The following is a 20,941-nucleotide window of genomic DNA, read 5'->3' as shown; positions in this document are numbered from 1 at the left end:
ATAGAAAACTTATGACATGAAACATGGTAGATGACGACGCATGGAAACGTGTCAAAACAGCAAAGGACAGCAAAAGCAAAGAGTATAATTAAAATGAGGAAATTCAAGTCCATGGTGCAAATTCGAATAAAATGGAGAGAAACCGGAAACCATAGGACTAAGACGAGATGACGTAGTAGTGGGATGATGGAAATGCAAGAACATGCCCCAAATAGACTATAGAGTTCTATAAATACAAGTATGAACGAAAATCAAGGAAATCAATGCCAAAAATAGGAATTTTCATGGGAACTACATGGGGATTTCAAGCATAATGGATGATTTAATGAAATTTAACTCATATCTAGCGTAAAACAAGCGAAATGTATTACAAAGGAGTCGTCAATTTGAGCAAAACAGTAAGGATTGAAGAAACCCCAAATTTGGGAACCTAGGGCATCAATTTGGCTTTTTCTCCAAATAGAGTGTGATGATTCCTATAAACTACAAATGAGCACAATGGAATCATCACAAACACATGATAATACTTTTCTATGGTGGAAAATAGAGAAAGAAAGCCTAGAAAGTAAATCCAAATCAAGCATCTCACCCAATTTGAAATTCTGGAAAAAGGAGAAGAAGAAGAACTTACTTGGATGAAGACGAGTTGACTCTTCACTAAAGCACCGTGTGGATGAGCGGAATCGTGAGTTGGAGCGCCGAGTAGACTCCCAAAATCGTCCAAGAGAAAAAGGGAAAAAAAGAGAGGGGAGAGAGTGAAGGAAACAAAACAAAACAGGGCCTTTCTGGCCCTGTTCTCGTTTTATCGGCCAAGACCGGCGGGTCCAGACCGGCGGGTCCCTACCCGCCGGTGACACCCGCCGGTTTGGGTGTTGGGACCGGCGGGTCAGACCGGCGGGTCCCTACCCGCCAGTTCATCCCACCGGTTTGGACAGAAGGGAAAAATTTTAAAATTTTGAAAATTTTCCTTCTTTGTCTTTTCCCTTCTCTTCTCCTATTATGAATGCATTGGTTCTATGGTGGGTATTAATCCTATGATCTATATGCTATGGTCAAGTGGGACCATTAGCATGTATGTTGTGAACTTTGCCGGTATATTGGAATTGAGCTATGATTATTTACAGGCTATCATACACTACAACACCTCATGTAATGGCATATGATTGTGTGCCGAAATCATTCTATGGTGTTTAATCAATATGGTGTGTGATATGTTCCAGGTACAAGGATACGATGGTACGTACTAGATCCGGTAGTAATGCCCGAGGTACCTCGCGGGGTCCTCGTCGGGTCGGTCGACCACAAAATCCCAGAGGGTCCCGTTCTGTGGGGCATACCTCACCTCCACTACCTCCAGAGACCCTTGGTCAGGGTGGGGCACATGGGGACCCACCTATGACTGCACTCCCGGACCCTCCACCGGTTATCACACCGGGAGATGTTGCTACAATAATTCAGCAGTCCCAACAAGCTTTTCAGTAACAAATGCTTCAGCAACAGCAAGCATTTATGACTGCCATCCAGCAACAGTTGGATTTTTCTCAACCGGGTCAATCGCCCCGAGTACTCACTCCGCAGGACCCACCTGTAGGGTCGGAAACGGGACCACAAGCAGTGGGTACACCTCCAATCCCACCATTCGGTATTCCTCAGCACAGGATGCCTCCTCCATACTCCTACTATCCTGTCTATGCTCCTAACTTCCCGGCGACGAGTAATACGTCAAGGGTAGTGGAGTCATTCAAGAGGAACTTACCACCGGTATTCTCTAAGGTGGGGAGTGATCCTCTGGAACCGGATCAATGGATCCAAGAATTAGAGAAGATATTTGAGGTGCTTGAGTGCACGGATGCCCAGAAACTTATTTGTGCTGGGTTACAACTCAAGAAAGAGGCAAATTCTTGGTGGCAAGCCTCCAAACCTATATTAATGGCTGCTCATCCAGAACCTACTTGGGAGCAGTTTAAGGAGTTGTTCTTGGGTAACCATTATCCACGTAGTTTCAAAGACCGAAAGGAGACTGAGTTCATGGCCTTAACTCAAGGAGGTAAGACTGTCCCTGAGTACCAACAACAATTCGAGAGTTTGTTCCATTTTGCCCTAAGGCATATGCGAACAGCTGAAGAAAAGGCAGCAAGGTTCCTAAAAGGCCTAAAAGCATCTATTGGGTCGGTGCTTGAAGTCTTGGATTTGACCGAATATGGCCAGATTGTACAGAAGGCCAAAACGATGGAAGATAAGCAAAAGGGTGAACAGTCCCTCACTCCTGGACTGTGGAAGAGATCAAATCCATTCCCAGATGTGGGAAATTCCTCCAAAGCATACCGTGGATCATACAGTTCTGGGCCTATGTATAGGCAGCCCTATAGGCCATCTGGCTATCCTCCTAGGCCAGTTGGTGGTTCGGGTTCAACCTCTTTTCGCCCGAACACTAGTGTGGCTCCTACAGCTCCAAGGCCACCTCGACCTTCATCTGCATCGGGTCAAGTGCAGAGGGGCCCCGCTCCAGTTTCGACGTCTCAGATTCGTTGCTTCAACTGCCATTCCTATGGGCATTATGCGAAAGACTGTCGGTCCCGACCAGCCTTGCCCTCCAGTCAGCCCTCTGCTTACCGACCTCCCTTGCCTCGAGGCAATCAACCGCAGGGAAGGATGTATGCCCTATCAGCCGAGGAAGCTGAGGCTAGTACAGAAGTTGTAGCAGGTACATTTTAAATTAAGAAGTTCATTATGATTAATATTGATGACCTGCTGAAATTATATACATTGTTATATTAGGTATCCTACCCATATCGGGCATACCAGCCTATGTTTTATTCGATTCAGGAGCTACTCATTCATTCGCATCTAAGAGATTTGTAGGGAAGCTTGGGATGTCACCCAGGATCCTAGACCAGGGGATGATTGTTAGTATGCCTACTGGTAAAATTGCACAGTTGAAGGAAGTGTATGGACCGTGCCCAGTGGAGATTAGTGGGAAGAACTTTGATGCACAACTTATTAAATTCAATATGCAGAATTTTGATGCTATATTGGGTATGGATTGGTTGTCGGGTCATCGAGCTAATGTGATCTGTGCGGAAAGGCTGATTAAGGTAACAGATGACGAAGGGAAAGAGTGGGTGTACCGAGCAGATACCATGAAAAGGGTGAGGAAGGTTCTGGTCTCCGCTCTCCAAGCGGTAAAGTTACTAGAAAGTGGATGTCAGGGTTACATAGCCTCGGTACTCGATGTTGATGCAAGAGTTACACCTCTAGAAGAAGTAAAGGTGGTTAAAGAGTTTCCCGATGTTTTCCCAGATGATCTGATGCATTTACCACCTGACAGAGAGTTGGAGTTTGCCATAGACTTGATTCCTGGAGCAGCTCCAGTATCAAAGGCTCCATATAGGATGGCACCAGCTGAATTGAAGGAGTTGCAGATGCAGTTACAGGAACTATTGGAAAAGGGGTTCATTCGCCCAAGTGTTTCACCTTGGGGTGCCCCGGTGTTGTTTGTCAAGAAGAAGGATGGTAGTCTGCGTATGTGCATAGATTACCGGGAGTTGAATAAGCTAACCATTAAGAACCGGTATCCATTGCCACGCATTGACGATTTATTTGATCAGTTGCAGGGAGCCAGAGTATTTTCGAAGATAGACCTTCGGTCCGGCTATTATCAGCTCAAGATAAAGAGTAGTGATATACCCAAAACAGCATTTAGGACTCGATACGGCCATTATGAGTTCCTAGTGTTGTCCTTCGGGCTAACCAATACGCCGGCAGCATTTATGGATCTAATGAATCGAGTATTCCAGGATGTGCTCGACAAATGGGTAATTGTTTTTATTGACGATATCTTGATCTACTCCAAGACCGAAGAGGAGCACACTCAACACTTGAGAATGGTATTACAGAGGTTGAGAGATCAACAGTTGTTTGCCAAGTACAGCAAGTGTGAATTCTGGCTTGAACAAGTGGGGTTCCTGGGGCACGTAGTGTCTAAAGCCGGAATCGAAGTGGATCCTGCTAAGGTAAAAGCAGTAGTGGAATGGGAAAGTCCCAAGAATGTTACTGAAATTATAAGCTTCCTGGGATTGGCTGGATACTACCGGCGTTTCATCGAGAATTTTGCTCGGATCTCAGCACCAATGACCAAGTTGACTAAAAAGGGTGTGAAATTTGACTGGGCAGAAGAATGTGAGAAGAGCTTCCAGGAATTGAAAGAAAAGTTAGTGACTGCCCCTGTGCTGACTATCCCTGAAGGCACAGGTGGAATGACAGTTTATACCGATGCTTCCAAAGTTGGTTTGGGTTGTGTTCTCATGCAACGCGGGAAAGTAATAGCATATGCATCCCGACAACTAAAGGAGTATGAGAAGAATTACCCCACTCATGACTTGGAACTAGCGGCAGTCATTTTTGCCCTTAAGATCTGGCGACACTATTTGTATGGAGAGAAGTGTGAGATATACAGTGACCACAAGAGCCTGAAATACTTCTTCACCCAGAAGGATTTGAATATGAGACAGAGAAGATGGCTTGAACTCATGAAGGATTATGACTGCGATATTCAGTATCATCCCGGCAAGGCTAATGTAGTGGCAGATGCATTGAGTCGGAAGACACAGACTGTGTCGCTTTCATGCTTAGCAGTAAGCTCACCACTTGTGCAAAAGGCGATGCTAATGGAAGAGACCCTCTTGTATGAAGGGGCAACCCTAGAGCTTGAGCCCCAACCAGAAAACCTTAAATGGTTGACGGCATCCTTATCGGCTCTACAGGTGCATCCGGCAATTAGGCAAGAGGTGATACTGAAGCAACCTTTGGATCCTGAATTGCAGCGAATCAGAGTTAAGATTCAGGACCAAACAATGAACGACCCAGATTTTACTTTAGCCAGTGATGGGGCATTGATGTTTCAAGACAGATTGTGTGTACCCGATGATTTGGATATACAGGATAAAATCGTGAGAGAAGCACACAGCTCCGAATACTCACTCCACCCGGGAAGTACCAAAATGTACAAAGACCTCAAACAGAGTTACTGGTGGCCAAGCATGAAAGTCACCATAGCTTTGTATGTGGCGACTTGTCTTACCTGCCAGAAGGTGAAAGCTGAGAGGCATTGACCTTATGGTACCCTTCAGCCACTCCCAGTACCAGAATGGAAGTGGGAAAGGATTACAATGGACTTCGTCACCGGACTACCAGGTACACCTAAGGGAGTGGATGCGATATGGGTGATTGTGGATCGGCTTACCAAGACTGCTCATTTCATTCCTATCAAGACCAAGTTCTCCATGGCCAAACTAGCACAACTTTACATGGACAACATAGTGCGTTTACATGGAGTTCCAGTGAGCATTGTTTCAGATAGGGACCCAAGGTTCACTTCTAGATTTTGGAAAAGCTTACAGCGTGCCTTGGGATCGCAACTGAACTTGAGTACAGCTTTTCACCCACAGACGGACGGTCAGTCGGAGCGAACCATACAGATATTAGAAGACATGCTCAGGGCATGTGCAATGGAGATGAGTGGCAGTTGGGAAGAATATATACCTCTTATGGAGTTTGCATATAATAATAGTTACCAAGCTACAATTGGGATGGCTCCATATGAGGCGTTATATGGCAGAAAGTGCAGAACTCCTTTGTATTGGGATGAGGTAGGTGAACGTCGAATATTAGGACCTGAGATGATCCAGATGACTTGTGACAAAGTCGACGTTATTAGAGAACGGATTAAAGCAGCTCAGTCCCGTCAAAAGAGCTATGCAGACACCCGCAGGAAGGAGATTGAATTTCAGCCAGGAGAAAAGGTATTTCTCAAGATCTCTCCTACTAAAGGTTTACAAAGGTTTCACAGAAAGGGGAAGTTGAGCCCAAGATACATGGGACCATTTGAGATCTTGTCCCGGGTTGGCTCAGTAGCCTACATGCTTGCTCTGCCACCTTCGCTTGGAAATGTTCACAATGTATTCCATATATCCATGCTGAAGAAGTACGTGCATGATCCATCTCATGTACTACCCGTGGAACCAGGGTACCTAGAAGCTGATATGACCTATACAGAGCAGCCAGCTGAAATTTTGGACCATAAGATGAAAACCCTTCGTAACCGCTCCATTTCCTATGTAAAGGTGCGATGGGCTGATCATTCACTTGAAGAAGCATCTTGGGAGGTAGAAGAAGAAATGCGAGCCAAGTACCCTCATCTTTTTGATCAACCAGGTACGCAATTTCGAGGACGAAATTTTTCAGAAGGGGGGGTAATGTAATATCCCGCTTCTTAAACCCGGTCTGATTTCGTGGTTGAACCGGTTTAACTATGTAGGAACCGAGCCAGAGGATATTAGAGCGGGTTTCTTATGGGCTATGATGGCACGGGTGACCTTAAACACCGGCTGGCCCGACAAGTCCGAGCCAGTGCCAGAAGAGACGGGAGTGCCCAAACCGTGTACGTGCACCTACCATAAGGCTATGTACGGATAGAACATGTATTATATCCATATTTTAAGGTTATATACGTATGCTACATTGTATGCTTGGGGTAGGGTCCGAGCCGAGGTCAGAGCCCGGTCAAAATCCCAAGTTTTGACTCTCGGATGGGTATGTCGGGTGGGTACACCCACCCACCTGAGTGACCCACCCAACACTATTCACTTAATTAGGAATAGTATATAAAGCTTTATGACTTCTTTTCTTTCCATTTATTACCCCCGTACGTTTGGTGAGAAAAGTAAAGAGGAGAGAGAAAAAGAAAGGGAAGAAGAAAGGAAGAGTAAGAAAGGAAGGATTTCAGCGGCGCCGAAGCTCGATCTTGCCATTCCGGTGCCGGAAGAGTAATCTTCAACTCGAGATCTACAGTTGGAGGTAAGAAAAGTTGGGTTTTATGAACATTCACCATACCCACGCTTTAAACCCTTGATTCGGGTATGGTTTCTTAAGATCTTGTAGACACCCTTTGAAATGATGAATCTAAGGTTTAATAGATGATTTATGTGTTGATCTTGAAGGATTTGAAGAGATATTGACAAGGTAGAAGGAGCATTGTGAGTTGGAAGTGATTTGGAAGGGTTTGAAGTCATTCTTGGGCAAAGAAGGTAAGATGGTTCCCCTCACTTGAATCTAACTTAGATCTAAGCTAGAACCATCCTATAGGACTTTAAAGGTGTGAAGAATGGGTTGAGAAAAGCCCTATTTGGGTCCCCAAGGAATGGAGGAAGTTGAGAAGAAACTGGGGTTTTTCCGCCAAAACCGGCGGGTGCAACCGGCGGGTCCCTACCCGCCTGAGTCACCCACCTGAGAGGACCAGGGGGGTTCTGGCCAAACCGGCGGGTAGGACCGGCGGGTCCTACCGGCGGGTCCATGACCGGCGGGTAGGACTGGTGGGTAGACAACCCACCTGAGTGACCCACCTGAGTGGCCAGAATGTGATTTTTAGGTCCGATCGAGCCCAAATCGGACGTGGGACCTTCTTTCGACGTTCTAAACACGATTTTGACATTGGATTTCATTAATTTTGATTCTAAAATGGTGAAGTACTAACCCCTCTCAATTATGTTAGGTTCACCAAATCCTACCCGATTCGCTCCGGATCTCACCCGTACCGAGCGGGAATCCTTGTACGCTACAAGGTAAGTGGAGAGAGGACGTTTGGCCTTGTTTCAAGGCATTTGTTTGGCATTCATATAACCATATCTAATCTAGTCATGTCATCATGAATATGCTATATAGAATAGTCATTTCACACATTGACGTGCACTTATGCTATGTTTATTTTTCAAATGCAAATGGAATGAGATGTTATATGTCGAATGTGTACATCATGTTGCATAATGCATTGATAGACTAGATGCCGTGGTCGGCTTGGAAACGAATGCATTGGTGGCCCGTGGTATGGGACACGGTGGCACTATGCAGTCGTACTGCATATAGGAGCATGCGGTATTAGGATTCTCACCATCCCGTGCTACGACCCTTCCCAACAGGGGTTAAGGTGTTGGGTTGCCATTTGGGGGGAAGCAGGGGTCGCGGTTGTCGGACACTGTGGCGGTTAGGCATTACGCCCGGCGAGTCATGTAGGACAGCCGGCAACCCCGGTGGTATTTCAAGAGGGCCAATCGTACTGCTTTTAAATTGCTGGAGTCAGCACTGTCATTTAATTTATTTACATTTCCGTTGAGAGCCGGTGGACGGCATTGTCTTTATTTTTCCGAGTACTCACGGTGGGCCTTCTCCAACAGCCCTATGGGCGTATCGCGGGAGGGAGTTTGCGGCTCGTACCCGGAGTATACGCGCACTGTGGTTGTAGTAGCACTAAAACCAAAGACTTAGTAATGTTGATCTAGGTGTATGTGATTTAAAATGACTTGCATGGCATGTAGTGCCTATGATGTGTTGTGATGTGTGGACTGTTGTGTGTGGTCCACCTCTCTACTTACTGAGCTAGTGAGCTCATTCCACGTGTACACCCCTTTTTAGATGATTTTGCAGGTCATGCATCTGAGGAGCAGGGGGTGGGTCCCACAGTCGAGTTTCCTGAGGAGGACTGGTGGACCCCTGAGGAGTTTGAGCACGGCGTAGACTGCGCGTGTGAGAGCTGTGTTGCGGGGCAGCGGTTCTGAGGCCGAGCTGAGCTCCAGCCTTTATACCGATGCCGGGCTGTGTACTCTGATGTTTTTAATGATTTCCTGTATATATTTGATATTCAAACTTGATTCTTTTTGTGTATATATATCATGCCTTCGGGCCCAAATGTATATAATTATGGTATCACCATTTGGGTATCAGGTATATGAGAATTAATTACAGGTAAAAAACTTAGTCTTCCGCTAATATGATGAATTGATGTTAGTGTGTGTATACTGTGGTGGAATACAGTATCTGATGATCCTGGCAGGTTTGGGTTAACCGGTGTTAACTCGGTCACTGGCCCGGTTCAGGGTGAACGGGGTGTGACAGAAACCATCTCTCATAAGGGTTGCGACCCAATGCTTCTACAATTAGAGCACCATCCGAACATAACGGACCATTCGGCAACCAAGGATCATACCACAATAAGGTACTGTGACCAGAGTGAATCAGACATTTAGAACAAGTCACAACAATATCTTTAGTCGAAAGAATCACTTTAAGAGTTTGAGAACACACAGTGGGAGGAGGCAAAGACCATATCGAGTGTCAACGCAGCCATCGACATTGAATAATGCACATCCAACTAGATGACACATTGGAAGCAATGTTCCACACATGCTTCATTAATGCTTCTGAGTTCTAGTCACAGTCAGAGATACGCCACAACCCCAACCCACCTCCTTCCTTAGAAGTACAGAACACACTCCAAGCCACCTTGTAAGAACTAGCGTCAGCATTACCCCACTAAAGAAAGCGTGCCATAATGCGTTCCAACGGATCTAGAGTGCCCTTAGGCAGCTTAAAACATTCAACCAGTAAGCAATCATACCTATAAGCACAGATTGAATGAGAGTGAGGTGCTCTGTATAGGACAAGGCTCTAGCCTTCCAAGAAGAAAGTCTCATCTCAACCTTAGAAATCAACTCATTAAACTCATGAGACCAAAGAGATCGCTAGTGGAGGGAAACACCCAACTATTGGATTGGCAGATGACCAGGTAATATACCGATAATTTGGCTTAGACAATTCTGGAGAGCAGTAGAGCAATTTGTAAAATAAATGGCAGACTTGCCTTTATTGATGGTGAGACTCAAGAGAGCTAAAAATCGTGAAAAGAGCATGTCCAACTGGGCAGCAGAAGCCTCATCACCCTTCCCAAATACAAATAAGTCATCAGCAAAACAAAATGAGGAGATCTCGGGTTTCTCACAGAATTGATGATAATGAAAAACCCCAGACTTGGCTGCTACCAATAACGAGTCGAAGAAGACCTGTAAAACAATGTTGAACAAAAAGGGAGACATAGGACAGCCTTGTCGCAATCCTCTGTTGGCAGAGAATCGACGAGATTGAGCTCCATTTAAAAAAATGACATAGCCAGGATCAGTAAAGCGAAAAACCACCCAATTGATAAACTGGGGAGAGAAGTTCAAGCGATTCAAAAGAGTGAACAGAAAGCTCCATTGAACAGAATCAAAAGCTTTTCGGAGATCTAACTTGGCTGCAAAGCAAGGCATTCTTTTATTAAGATGATAATCTTGAAGCAAGTCCTGGCAAAGTAGAATGTTATCATAAATCTTCCGACCCTCTGTGAAAGCTGATTGATTAATCCCCACCAACTTGTGTAACACTAACTTTAGGCGATTTGCTAATAATTTAGCAATAAACCGATAAATAAAGGAACTAACCGCAATCGGTCTCTAATCAAAGAATGTATTATGATGATCACCCTTAGGGATTAGCATCAGTCAGGATAATTTGACTTGGTCTGAAAGTCATGGGTTGCTGAGAAAGTCAAGAATTGCATTGCTAACATCGGCCCTGTAAAAACCCAACTAGCTTTATAGAAACAAGCATTGAATCCATCCGTACCCGGAGCACTATCGTCATCAGCTACAAAAATAATCTTCTTGATATCATCCACAGTAAAGGCTTGTGAAAGTAATTCCCTCTCATGCCAAGACAGAGACCTGTTAATGGGAAGATTAAAATTGCCACACACTACCTGAGGGCTATTCATGAAGGCTGCAGCAAAATAAGACGCTACCTCATCCCTAATCTCCTCATCATTAGACAACATAACCCCGGAGAAAGATGGAATAGCGGAGATCGAGTTGTGAGCATGCCTAGTCTTCAATGATCGATGGAAGAATTTAGTATTCTCATCCCCGAACCAATAGATGTTCCTGAACCATAGTATCATCATCAGGATTCCCTTGGAGAATGGATTGGATACGATCCACATCACCCATGAGAGAGTCAATTTGTTGATCAAGCGAACGGAAAATCGTCCTACTCCACGATTTGAGAGCCACTTTCAGTTTTTTGAGCTTTGAAAGGAGAATAAACATAGGAGTTCCAAAAATCGGTTGAGACCATACTTCCCGAACATTAGAGAGGAAATCAGGGTGAGAGATCCAGTGATTATAAAAGTATAACTGTCTACCACACCTCCGAGGAGGAGCTCCCAATGTGACAACCATGGAACTATGATCGGAAATATCAGGATTAGAGAAATGAGTGTGAAAGTGAGGGAACTCATCACCCCATAATTGATTCACAAGGACACTATCAATTCAATTTTGGATTCGATACTATCAGCACCTAGACCCTTGTTATTCCAAGTAAATTTACAGCCAGTCCACTTGAGATAAAAAAGACTAGTGTTAGCTAGGCACTCCGTAAGCGATCTAGTTACCCGAAGGAGAACCGGCCTACCCCCTCTCTTCTCATCAGGATCCTCTTCAATTCTTAATCATGAAATTTTTGTTCAATTCTCTCTATGCATGCAACCTTTATACATTTTCAAAATCCAATGATTGGAGATGATTTTTTAAATTTAAATCTATTTTAACCCCTCAAATCCCTTAAATTTCTACAACCGTTCGATATTGCACAATCAAATAATTGAAGACGATCTAAATCCCAGTGATGCCACGCAAGGACGTGGTCGGATGCTGACATGGCAAATCAATGGAACCCCACCCCTTTTCGTGGTTCATATCGGAGGGATATTGAAGTCCTGTGACCACTCGATTAGGATCTTCTGTATGGGTATAGCCATTGAAAGGGTACCTCTGTGGAGTCTACCGGAGACATCAACCATTTGGGATAGATGATTTCCAATCGAGGGTCCTCTCTCTGAATCTTTCTATCCACTAATCCACAGTCCACACAGCTTCTGCCTTCTGCTACAAAGGTTAGCAGGAGAGAAGAGAAGGCTTGAAACTCATAAAATGGCGTCTGCAACGCTGATGCCATTCTGTTTGAAGCTTCCGTCCTCTATTCCTTCATTTCGGAGTTACTATGGCGTTCGTCTTGCTCCATTTAACAAGACAACCTCATTGAATCTTACTTCGTCGCAAAACATTTCTGGGTTTCGTTCCGTTCTCCCAAATAAGCTCTGCATAATCACTTCTACCCCTCGAAACCCTCCACCTCCCACCATTGTCGCCGCAAAGGGTTACAAAATGAAAACCCATAAGGTAAATGCAATTATGTCCCTATGATTTTGCAAATTTCCCCCAAAATGTTGCCTCACAGATTATACTCTGGGTGTTAAAGAAAATTCGTTTCCTTGAAGAATTTGTTGTTGAACTTTTGATTTCTAGGCTTCAGCAAAGAGATTTCGGGTGACGGGTACTGGGAAGATAGTCCGGAGAAGAGCTGGAAAGCAGCACTTGCTTGGCAAGAAGAATACGAAGAGGAAACTGCGACTTTCGAAAATGGTGGGCTTTTCTGAATTTCATTCCGAATTAATATAAGTATGATTTTATATGTTGTATGCGCCTAGCTTTTGCTTCTTGGCTGGAATTGCAATCTGAAAGAGCTGTCATTGGAAATATGAATTTATCCTAGTTTCCATTTTGTCTGTTTTTATAGTTAATTTGATTGGAAGTTTTCTCATAATTAGTTCAAAATTGCGATTATGCTCTCTAATTCAATGGATGATGTGGAGTTCTCTTCATTCTTCGGAATTGATGAATTTGAATTGTTAGCTACCCACAGTTTTGAATGCCATCATCTGATCGAACTTTTGGTTACTGATGAAAGATGCATTTTTATGCTAGTGTGCACTATCTTCTTATTCTTCTTTACCATCTCTGTTATATGGTAAGGTATAAGTTAAGTTGGTATTGAAGGAGGCTATAAGAAGACCTTGTTGTTCATAAGATTTGCACCTCATAGAGAGTGAGCTACATCAACATACTGAATATATTTAATCAACCACATCAGCAAATGTCCTGCGTGGCTGGGGAAGGAAAATGGCTGTTTTCTGCAACATATGAATTAGTGTTTTGACCTTAGGGAATAAATGAACTGGATAAACAAGTAATCTCTAGTTAAAATATCTTTTAGTTGGACGTACCAATTAAGGTTGGGTAATGAAGACTTGGAATGTCTAAATTGAGAAGGACCTGAAGGTGGTATCTCCATTTCTGGCATATTCAGAAGGCTTGAAATGCAAGCTTATTTGTGAGATCATTTGAGCCACTGATATGTCTTGGAAATATCAATTTCATAATCAAGTTCCCTTTCTAGGTCTTCCTCCAAAGGTCCATGATGACCATTTTGTCAGGGTTTATCCGGAAGTAGCTTTGACCTTCTAAAATATCTTTGATCATCAGAGTTTCTGAAAAGAGAGAAACTTCTCAAGTAGGGAATCGGAGCTTATAAAAAATATTTGTAAGAGAAAAAATAGGAGTTAGAATGCTATTCTGCAGATTCAGTAAGTGATTAATTTAAACTGTTGGGAGATAAAATGCTAATTTGTGATGTGAACGTAATAGGTCTATGAGTTTTAGGTTTTTCTCTCAAGGAAATCTGTTAATTGCATATGGAAGGTTATCCTTGATGGTTTCTGAATGACAGTAGAAGCTTTTCATTGACCACTCATCTCTTTTTCTATTTTGTCTTAGGTAAGGTATTTCTTTTGTGTTGAGTGAGAAGAAAACAAGAATATATATCAGAGAAAGAGCAATAGATAAAATTAGCAGAAGTTGGAGTCATTTCAGTAATTCAGTATCTTATACTCCAAAAGCTGGCTAAAAATTTGGCCTCCTCAATCAGTTTCCTACTTGATCAGGTGAAGGGAGCCTACTCAAAACTTACTGAAAGAGATTATATCAGGCTGGATCCAAGTCACTTCTTATGGTTAAAAAGAAGGCAATAAAGGACAAGAAGGAAGCACAACATATACTTGTATTGAATAATACAAGTTTCATATGAGCAGACAGCTAAAAAGTATGTGCACATAAACAATTCACATTTACATGCATATGAACAAGCAAATTGGGCATAACTAGTCACTAATTGATCTGAACACTTGTAATGAAGATCAAGTGACGGACTGAATTAGTGTTGTGATAGATGAATAATCCTCACATTGGGGCAGTTGATAAGACCCATAATATGTGGGTATGCATAAAATGTTACAAAAGGATGTTGAGGTTAAAAAATATAAAAAGAAAGAAAGAAGAAAGGAGGCTTTAATTCATAGCATAGGAGCTTGTCCAAAGTGGGGAAGCTTTTGCTTCGTATTTTGCACTTATTCTATACCCACTATGTTTCTTTCTCTCTCATCTTCTCTTTGCTTGTCATATTTTGCTAACGGTCTTCTTGTTACATAGTGTTTCCTTTGGTTCTTGTCCAAAATTTGGTTACTAGCTAGTAGTGTGTTCTGTACTAAGACTGATTAGTCAACCAGAAGAAAAAATTGTATGCTGGAATTGCTACTATTTGTTTCTGTTCATAACCAGTGGATAATCATTTATCCTTGTATGTCATCTGTGGTAATATTTTGAGACTAAGTTCTTATCAGAAGCTAATTATATATATATTGGTGTTTGACCTTCATGAAATGGTAATGTGTTCTTGATTGATGCTTGGTTTTATAGCTTGCATTTCTATAATATTAGTACTATTACTCTGATCTTGTCTAGGGTCTTTCCTATATCTTTCCATTGTCCTTTTCTTTTAATTTTTTTTTTAGTCAAACTATTACAATGGAGAATTAAATGTATCAGCTTTTCGTAATGCCATCTCCCTTTTTGCACTTTTCCTTTTCGTCTCATGTTTTCTATGCACCCTGTCAGTGTTAACTTCATTGATTCTCCCAATATCTGTCACCAAAACCATCATGTGAACCTTACTGTGGGACCTAGAGTGTTGATCTTGAATTTCATTTTATGGCATTCAACTGAAAAGAAGAAAAAATAAGAGCAAGAATAACAGATTAGATGTACAGTGTCAATTCTTCGAAAGTCCATGCATGACATGTGTTGCACACAAGGATCCCAAAGGAAACATAAAGAAATAAACTCATGGCTCATTTTATCACAATCAATTTTCTGATAAAAAAGGAAGAATTCTACATATATTGCCGAGTCTTCCTAAAAGCATGCATGAGAGATGTTAGACTTAGACTAGAGACTCCAAAAGGATACAAAGATGATGATTATTTGCAAACTTTGATTCTCAGGAATGCACTGACCTGTTTGGCACAATATTATGCTTTTTCAGTATATTGGCAAACATCATGCATTGTTTTGGTAGTTTCTTTTCCTCCCGCAGGACTTGGGTGTTGAAATATTTTTGCACCCGTCTGCTGGATTATTATATAAAGCTGATTACACCGAAGGAAACTTCAGTGACATTTTATCAACTGAAACTGTTTTTAAATTTTGCATGAATTCCATTAGCATCTAATGTGGATGAACCATCAGCAAAGCTGTATGTAATTAAGTTATGTCAATAAATAGTATCCAGTTGTCTGTGTTTCATGTTATTTTTGGTACTACCATGGGGCTGTCTGCTTTGCAAAGTCAGTTGTGTGCAATTCTGCATTCTGACATCTCTCTGGTTATCATCATCAACAGCACCCAGTTAACCGGAGTGACTATGACAATGTGATTGGTGCCTTGCCATACCTAAAAGTGAATCGACAAGCAAAGTAAGATGATCGTCTGGCAAGTGAAGGATCTTTTGTTTTTCAATTGCTTTTCTTTATTGCTTTCATGTAAGTAATCACACTACTGAGGCATCTTTTCTTTCTGTAGTAGCAAAAATTGAGATGCTCTTTTTGCTTCATTCATTTATAGGCTTCCTAATTCCCATGTCTGTAAAATCTCTTAAAACTCATGTACTTGTGGTACAACACACCTCCCACCCTACCACCCCTCCGGCCCCCCAAAAAAAAAAATCTGATTTGCTGGTAATAAGTTCTGCGATTGTTGTTATTATTATTATTATTATTATTATTTTTTTATGAAAACAAAAGAAATTAAAATTGACAGAATAGAGAAATAACATTCATATCTTCATTTGTAGTCTTCATCCTAACCTTCTCTAATCTAGCTTTCCTTGTTAACACATGAGCAATGCTTACAAGCTTCCTAGATTGTTTTCTCTTCATGATATAACTATTAAAACAGTTTATGTCATACAACACTTGAGGCCTTAGGATCTTTGTTTTCCTGGTTCAAACACATTTGATTCTGCAGGGCCAATTAGAGCAATCAAAACAAAATCTTTTATCCGAGCTTCCGCTTTGTATAACCTTTGAATAATTGGTTCCTGATCAATGCATGGATGGTTGATACCCAGAATCTAATATTTGGTTTGCCTCCTTTGATTCCCATCATTTACATTTGGTGTTTGAGATATAGAAACTCCTCAAATTTCTATGTTAACGCTATGTTTGGTTGCAAGGGAAATTTAAGGGAAGTAAAGTGAAACTTTTAAACTTAAAAAATAAACTTTTGTAATTGTTATTTCATGTGATTTTATAAATTAATTAAATTTTTATCATATTTCATAATGATACATTTTATATATAAAAGTTATTTTACATATTTTTATAGCAAAGGGTTTTTGGATGCGGAGTAAAATGAAATTTAATAACCTAATATAGAATGTTTTGGAGTTACTAATATAGTCACATGAGGTAATAATTATATAAAAACATTTAATTTAAAAATTGCACTTTCCACCGGTTTTTTTTTTTTTTTAATATCTTTTCGGATGCTTTGTGGTAAAATGAACTAGTAAAGCCATTATCGTTTGATAACAGAATTAAAATCTGATAAGAGGTCAAATGGAAGAGGGAAAAAAAGGGGTTGTGCGCCCCACGAAGATTGTAAATCATTGTGAACTTCCTATTTAAGGAATTAATCAGGCTTGCTTGGGTTTTAGACTTTAATCAGGCTTCTACCGATTGGGCTAGTAGGTTCTTACATTTTGCACCTTGAACTACCTATTTATTAATAAGGCTGATCCTGGTCGTGCCATAAACTTGCTGGGTTCGGTTAGACGTATTGGTTTGGGTTTGGAATTGCCACCGTATAATAGAGGGGTTGTAGCAGTCCCTACAGTGGGAGCATAGTCATAGAGTTATTTCTGTTGTCAAAAATGAGAGATATTTATGAATCTTAGACCTTCATCTAGGTGTCGATTCCCAAAAGAACCTTACACCTATTATTCGGTAGAAAAACAAACAATGAGAGCCGGACCTGAGGATGCATTCTACCCTTTATACACCAATTATAAGAATGCAAAATCTGAAAAAGGTCAACCATAAAACAGTATGAGGAGAGAAATTGGAATCAAATGAAGGCGGTCACTAATCTCATATATCAATCAGATGAGCTCAAGAGTAAGATATCATCGTCAGCAAACAGTAAGTGGCTTAATATTATAGTTGCAGGTCTCCATATTTTTAATCCCTTTTAAGAAGTTTGAATGGCAGGAATTCAACTACTTTGTCATTAGCCACGTTCTTACACACACTCACCCACATACACTTGCATAAGGCAAGGTATGATTCCACAACCTTCTCCCCTAGGCGCCAGCTCTTTAGGACAAAGTTGTCATTGTTAGGTTAGGCTAATGTTCTTACTTAGTTGAGTAGTGGCCTTGGAGTGTAGTTCCCCTTTGTTTATAATACTATCCTCACTCTCTTTTTTTGTCTCAGGCCTACTAATGATGTGTTTTTTCTTCTTCTTTTTTTGTCTTTTTTTTTGTTTTGTTTTGTTTTTTGTTTTTTGTTTTTTTTTTATTTATTTATTGCTAATAGGGCAATAGTTTAAAAACTTCATATGAATAGGTGTAAACTCTGGATAACTATGTCCTTTCTTCTATGATGTAAGGTATTTTGTTCTTACTTTCTACCCACACCCACCCCGCCCCCCACGCCACCCAAAAAAAAAAAAACCCATAGTTGAGTACTCCCTCAATGACAATAATGAAAGAGAGGATTTTGGCCAATATAGCTTATAATGCTATGGTTGGGAAATCTTTTATATGCATATGCAACCCGGATAACATTGTCTTTATTTCTTTATTTTAATGCATTTCTTTTTTCTATAATAATAATAATAATAATAATAATAATAATAATAATAATAATAATAATAATAATAATAATAATAATAATAATAATAATAATCAACGATAGGGATTGATCACTCAGCCTAATACTTTTTATTTATTTATTTATTTATTTATTTATTATTATTATTATTATTATTTGTGAGAAAAATGCACCACTCAGTCGCTTGCTGGTGGAGTAACCTGGTCAAAAGCTAATCTTCATTAAATTGGATTTAAATCCTCTCCAACCACTGAAATGCCTAAAAATGCCATATTGGCTCTAAGAAAACCCACTCTTAAGTCCAGATCGGTCTTAAAAATAGAAGAAATAATGTCGGTTCAGAAATTTTTATTTTTTTATTTTTTGTTTGAAACCAGGGAAAAGGCTTCTAATCTCGGTTTTCGGATTGGGGTGGGTTTTGAGCAAAAAGATAATTGGAGAGTGTCCAGTGCGCATCAGTAGTTGAGCCTCTTAGCTACTTGCACTGTGCGCTCATATGTTGGGGTACATGTCCAGTTGCTTTCAGCCTCTGAATGCATGTTGGGCACCCTACCACGTTGGAGAGGATCCAAACATTGACTGATATTGAAATCTGGATCATCTTAAATTAGGTTTAATCAGATAGATTTACTCTTAAAAAAAAAAATTGGTGTTTATTACTTTTTTTATCATTAGGTCATACCAGTGGATTATGAAACCATACCTAGAATTGAAGCTAGTCTCCTCGAGGATTAGTCCAGCTGCACGTAAGTTGGCACAGACACCTTAATTAAAAAAAAAAATATATATATATATATATTGATATTTACTCAGCCAAGATACTTGTCTAATCTGAATCAAGTATCCATCTATTGGCTCAAGGGTAAAATCATAAAAAACATGACTTTTAATGAAAACTATGGATAAATTTGATCGATGTGAGCCAATATGGATCAATATTGATACTAATACCATCCTGATACCTCTGTTTTCTTTTTATTTTGTATTTTTTAAAACTTTTGTACCCTTAATCCGTATCATTCAATCAATGTAATATCGATCAGTATTCTAGCCAAATCAATACAGATATGGCCGATCCAATACCGATACCGATAAGTTCGAAGACTTCGACCGGATCGCTCATGCACGTTATTACCTACCAATGCCATTCTACCAGTCCACAACGGAAATTATATAACTTGAATTTCCTGATTTGCCCCTTACCCTCTATCTCAATCTCGTTTTTTCCTCCAGAGCCTCACCTCACCTCACCTCACCTCATCGAGTCATCTCTGCAAAATCAAAGGCAAACCAATCTTTTGTCGCTCTCGGGAGATTCAGATTATTCCTAAACTCGAACAATCAATTCTGAAATGGAGCTAACAGAGGAGCAGCTTAAACAATTCAACGGCTCGGATCCATGCAAGCCCATATACGTTGCTATCAAGGGGAAGATCTATGACGTCTCCTCCGCCAAGAACTTCTATGGTCCTGGCGGTTCCTACTGCATGTTCGCCGGAAAAGATGCAAGCCGAGCTCTGGCCAAGATGAGCAAGAACGAAGAAGACGTCTGTGCTTCCCTTGACGGCCTCTCTGAGAAAGAGATGGGGGTTCTCAACGATTGGGAGAAGAAGTTCGAAGCTAAGTACTCTGTTGTTGGTCGCGTTGCTTAGATTTCATTTTCTTATCTGTAACGAATAAGAGTATATACATAAATAGATACTTTGACCAAAGTTATGTTCTGGGTTTCTGTTTGTTTTGTGAAATGGATCCTTTATGTTGTTGCTGATGGTAATGATGTTGTGTGTAGATTTGGGGGTCTGCAGAAGAATGTGTATGTGGATAATGGTTAATTAAATAAATGATGGTTGTGTGGGAAATTAGGGTTCTACTGTACTCTTACAAGTGATTGAGAAACATCAAAAGCCATCGATATATTTCTGTATTTTTTTTTTTTTTTACTGGAACTGATGATGGTTAGTGTTGTAGGTTTGGGGATTCATGATATTAGGTAGTGAGATATGTTATTCTGTTTGAGTTATGTTTCTGATATTTGGGATGAATTTGGTTTCACTATAATATATGATTTGGTGCAAATCAAGAGGCCAGTTGTAGTTTCAGTGACCCAATGTATTACATTGGTTTAGTGGAAATTAGGGATTTCTGTTTGTTTACTTGTGAGATTTACAGAAACTTTTGTTTCTCCAGGAGCTTATAAATAACTAGCTTTTGTAAATGGAGTTGTGTTTGTCTAATTTGAATGGAAAATGGATTGGTAAGGGTGCAGAGTTTTTGTCAGATTGGAAGTACTGGAGTGGCAAGCAGATTCAGTATTCAATATTGTTATCTTTGTATCAAATTCTTGAGTCGTTCGAAGATTGATCTGCTTCAACATATTTTGGTGGCGACCCGAACGAGTTTGTTTTTTTTTTTTTTTTTTGAGATTTGTGATGGTTGCAGAGGGGTTGGTATGACTCGATGGATCGACCCAACTTGGAGGAGTATATATATGTACTATCGTCTTGTTGAGCAAGCATTGTGAGATTTGGGGGTTTTTCGTGTTAAGGTTTTCTAGGTGAGTCTTCTTGCCGCGATTTGGGTGTTCTTGAGAGAGGTCTCCGTGATAATTTTTCTTCCAACGTAGTGAATCATTTTCTTCTTCGGCTGAGGACGTAGCACACCACATCGGTGTGTGAACCTCGTTAAATCTCCGTATCTTGTATGAATCTGTGTTTGTTTTCTTCATATTTGTACTAACAAATGCAAAATAATAACTTGTCTTTAAATTTACTGAAAAGGAGCTCTAGAAGGATTCAATTGTGGTTTTATGTGATCCTTGGATTTCAGGGTTCTCGGAACATTTGGTTGAAAATTTAACTCTGGCATGTTGAGATTAAATTTCTTACCCCAATGCTTGACATGATATGAAGGATGCCATTTTGATTTTGTATGACTGATTTACCTTCTTTCAGC

The 20,941-nt window shown here is 40.7% G+C and overlaps 2 protein-coding genes across 2 annotated transcripts; both read left to right on the top strand.

Annotated features, from left to right (window-relative positions):
• Window positions 1-11,720: 11,720 nt before the first annotated feature.
• Window positions 11,721-15,738, top strand: LOC122070953 (50S ribosomal protein L35, chloroplastic). Its single transcript, XM_042635200.1, has 3 exons — window positions 11,721-12,104; window positions 12,231-12,347; window positions 15,498-15,738. The coding sequence occupies exons 1-3, from the start codon at window positions 11,856-11,858 to the stop codon at window positions 15,573-15,575; spliced, it is 444 nt and encodes a 147-aa protein (XP_042491134.1). The 5' UTR covers window positions 11,721-11,855; the 3' UTR covers window positions 15,576-15,738.
• A 3,462-nt stretch (window positions 15,739-19,200) lies between these two features.
• On the top strand, window positions 19,201-19,848 carry LOC122070949 (probable steroid-binding protein 3). The gene has a single exon (XM_042635197.1). The coding sequence runs from the start codon at window positions 19,342-19,344 to the stop codon at window positions 19,639-19,641; it is 300 nt and encodes a 99-aa protein (XP_042491131.1). The 5' UTR covers window positions 19,201-19,341; the 3' UTR covers window positions 19,642-19,848.
• Window positions 19,849-20,941: the final 1,093 nt, after the last annotated feature.

The sequence above is a fragment of the Macadamia integrifolia genome, unplaced genomic scaffold (genome assembly GCF_013358625.1).
Source record: "Macadamia integrifolia cultivar HAES 741 unplaced genomic scaffold, SCU_Mint_v3 scaffold_15A, whole genome shotgun sequence".
In the NCBI taxonomy this organism is placed as follows: Eukaryota; Viridiplantae; Streptophyta; class Magnoliopsida; order Proteales; family Proteaceae; genus Macadamia; species Macadamia integrifolia.
The sequence above is the reverse complement of the archived record's forward strand: the minus strand, read 5'-3'. Positions and strand labels throughout refer to the sequence as shown.